Source organism: Perkinsus marinus (assembly GCF_000006405.1).
Source record: "Perkinsus marinus ATCC 50983 genomic scaffold scf_1104296952306, whole genome shotgun sequence".
Taxonomy (NCBI): domain Eukaryota; phylum Perkinsozoa; order Perkinsida; family Perkinsidae; genus Perkinsus; species Perkinsus marinus.
The window spans coordinates 97858-99045 of NW_003208911.1; the positions used below are offsets into that span (position 1 = coordinate 97858).

Below are 1188 nucleotides of genomic sequence, written 5' to 3' on the forward strand. Positions count from 1 at the left end.
TTAGTACTGCTCGTCTCAATAGTAGGGTAACTTTATAATGCTAGACTTCCTCAACTCATTCTGGAGATGGATGTTCAGAGGAGCTGATTTGGATCACTTCCTCCATAATTCAGAATATCGAGATGTAGCGAGAACCTTCTTCACCCTCGTTCGATTGCATCCTCATGTGTTTTACTCTCATCTCATGGTGTCATGACTTCAGGGATGGTGGTACAACCTCGTGCAGACCTATGCAGGTTGGGCAATGGGAATTGGTAGTACTCATTATCACTGAGTGCTCACCGATTCTTATACTAGTTTGTCACATCTTCAGAATCCATTTTCATGCTCGCTGGACTAGTAGTATTCGCAGTATTCTGTGGAGCTCGTAAGCAGTTGTTAGGGCGACAACAACAGGGGGTGCAGGAGCTCTGTTGTTGGTGGTGTTCAGGTCATGCCTCCTTCCTCACTATGATATTGATATTCCTATTCATTCTTGCTGGAATAATGCTGTTTGATAATATGCTACCACAGTTTTGGGAAATGTTCAAGAAACTCGTCCGAGATAATTTTGGTATCGTCGGTAAGGTCCTTCTCGCCGCTGAATGACCACAATTGACATGAGCCATGAAACTGATGATCAGTGAAGCTATGGTCGTAAAGTATGAAGTTCACATTGTTACACTATTACATAACCTATGTGCTGATGTAATATACGACATTCAACACTTCACAATGCTAAGTGATCCCATCGAGTTGAGTTGCCATTATCTTCAGACGTCGTTAATCATGAGTTCATGAGTCTACACAAGTCCAACAGAATACCGTCATTCCCCTCTGCCCTCTCAGAACAGTTCGCTCGATTGTTATTCTTGATATCCAAGACCCGAATTTAGTAACACAATGAACTGCAGTCGGGCTGCATTTGGTTGTATTGGAATCCTATAGTAAAAGGACACGTCCATTCAACCAGTATCTACTTGAAAGGCTATGCACGCTTCGCGAGCCCGGCTACGTAGAATTGATCATGTTGTTCGAGAGAATACAAAGCATAGAAGGTCATTTTCTCCCAGTCCATAGGGCTCTCATCCAAATTACGCGTATAAACCGAAGCATAACGTAGTCGGCCATCGGAGCACTTCAGAGGAATGAGATGACGATCGTACCACTGAGGATAACCCTCAAGCAAATCTAGTGACTGTAGACATG

The 1188-nt window shown here is 43.4% G+C and overlaps 1 protein-coding gene across 1 annotated transcript in view; it reads left to right on the forward strand.

The window, feature by feature from the left end:
* Nucleotides 1-588, forward strand: part of Pmar_PMAR014111 (hypothetical protein) — a gene marked incomplete at both ends in the record, with an annotated part of 1437 nt that extends 849 nt beyond the window's left edge. The window contains one exon of the mRNA XM_002777083.1: nt 431-588. Within this exon, the coding sequence (XP_002777129.1) occupies nt 431-588 (158 nt within the window). The remainder of the gene's footprint in view (nt 1-430) is intronic.
* Nucleotides 589-1188: the final 600 nt, after the last annotated feature.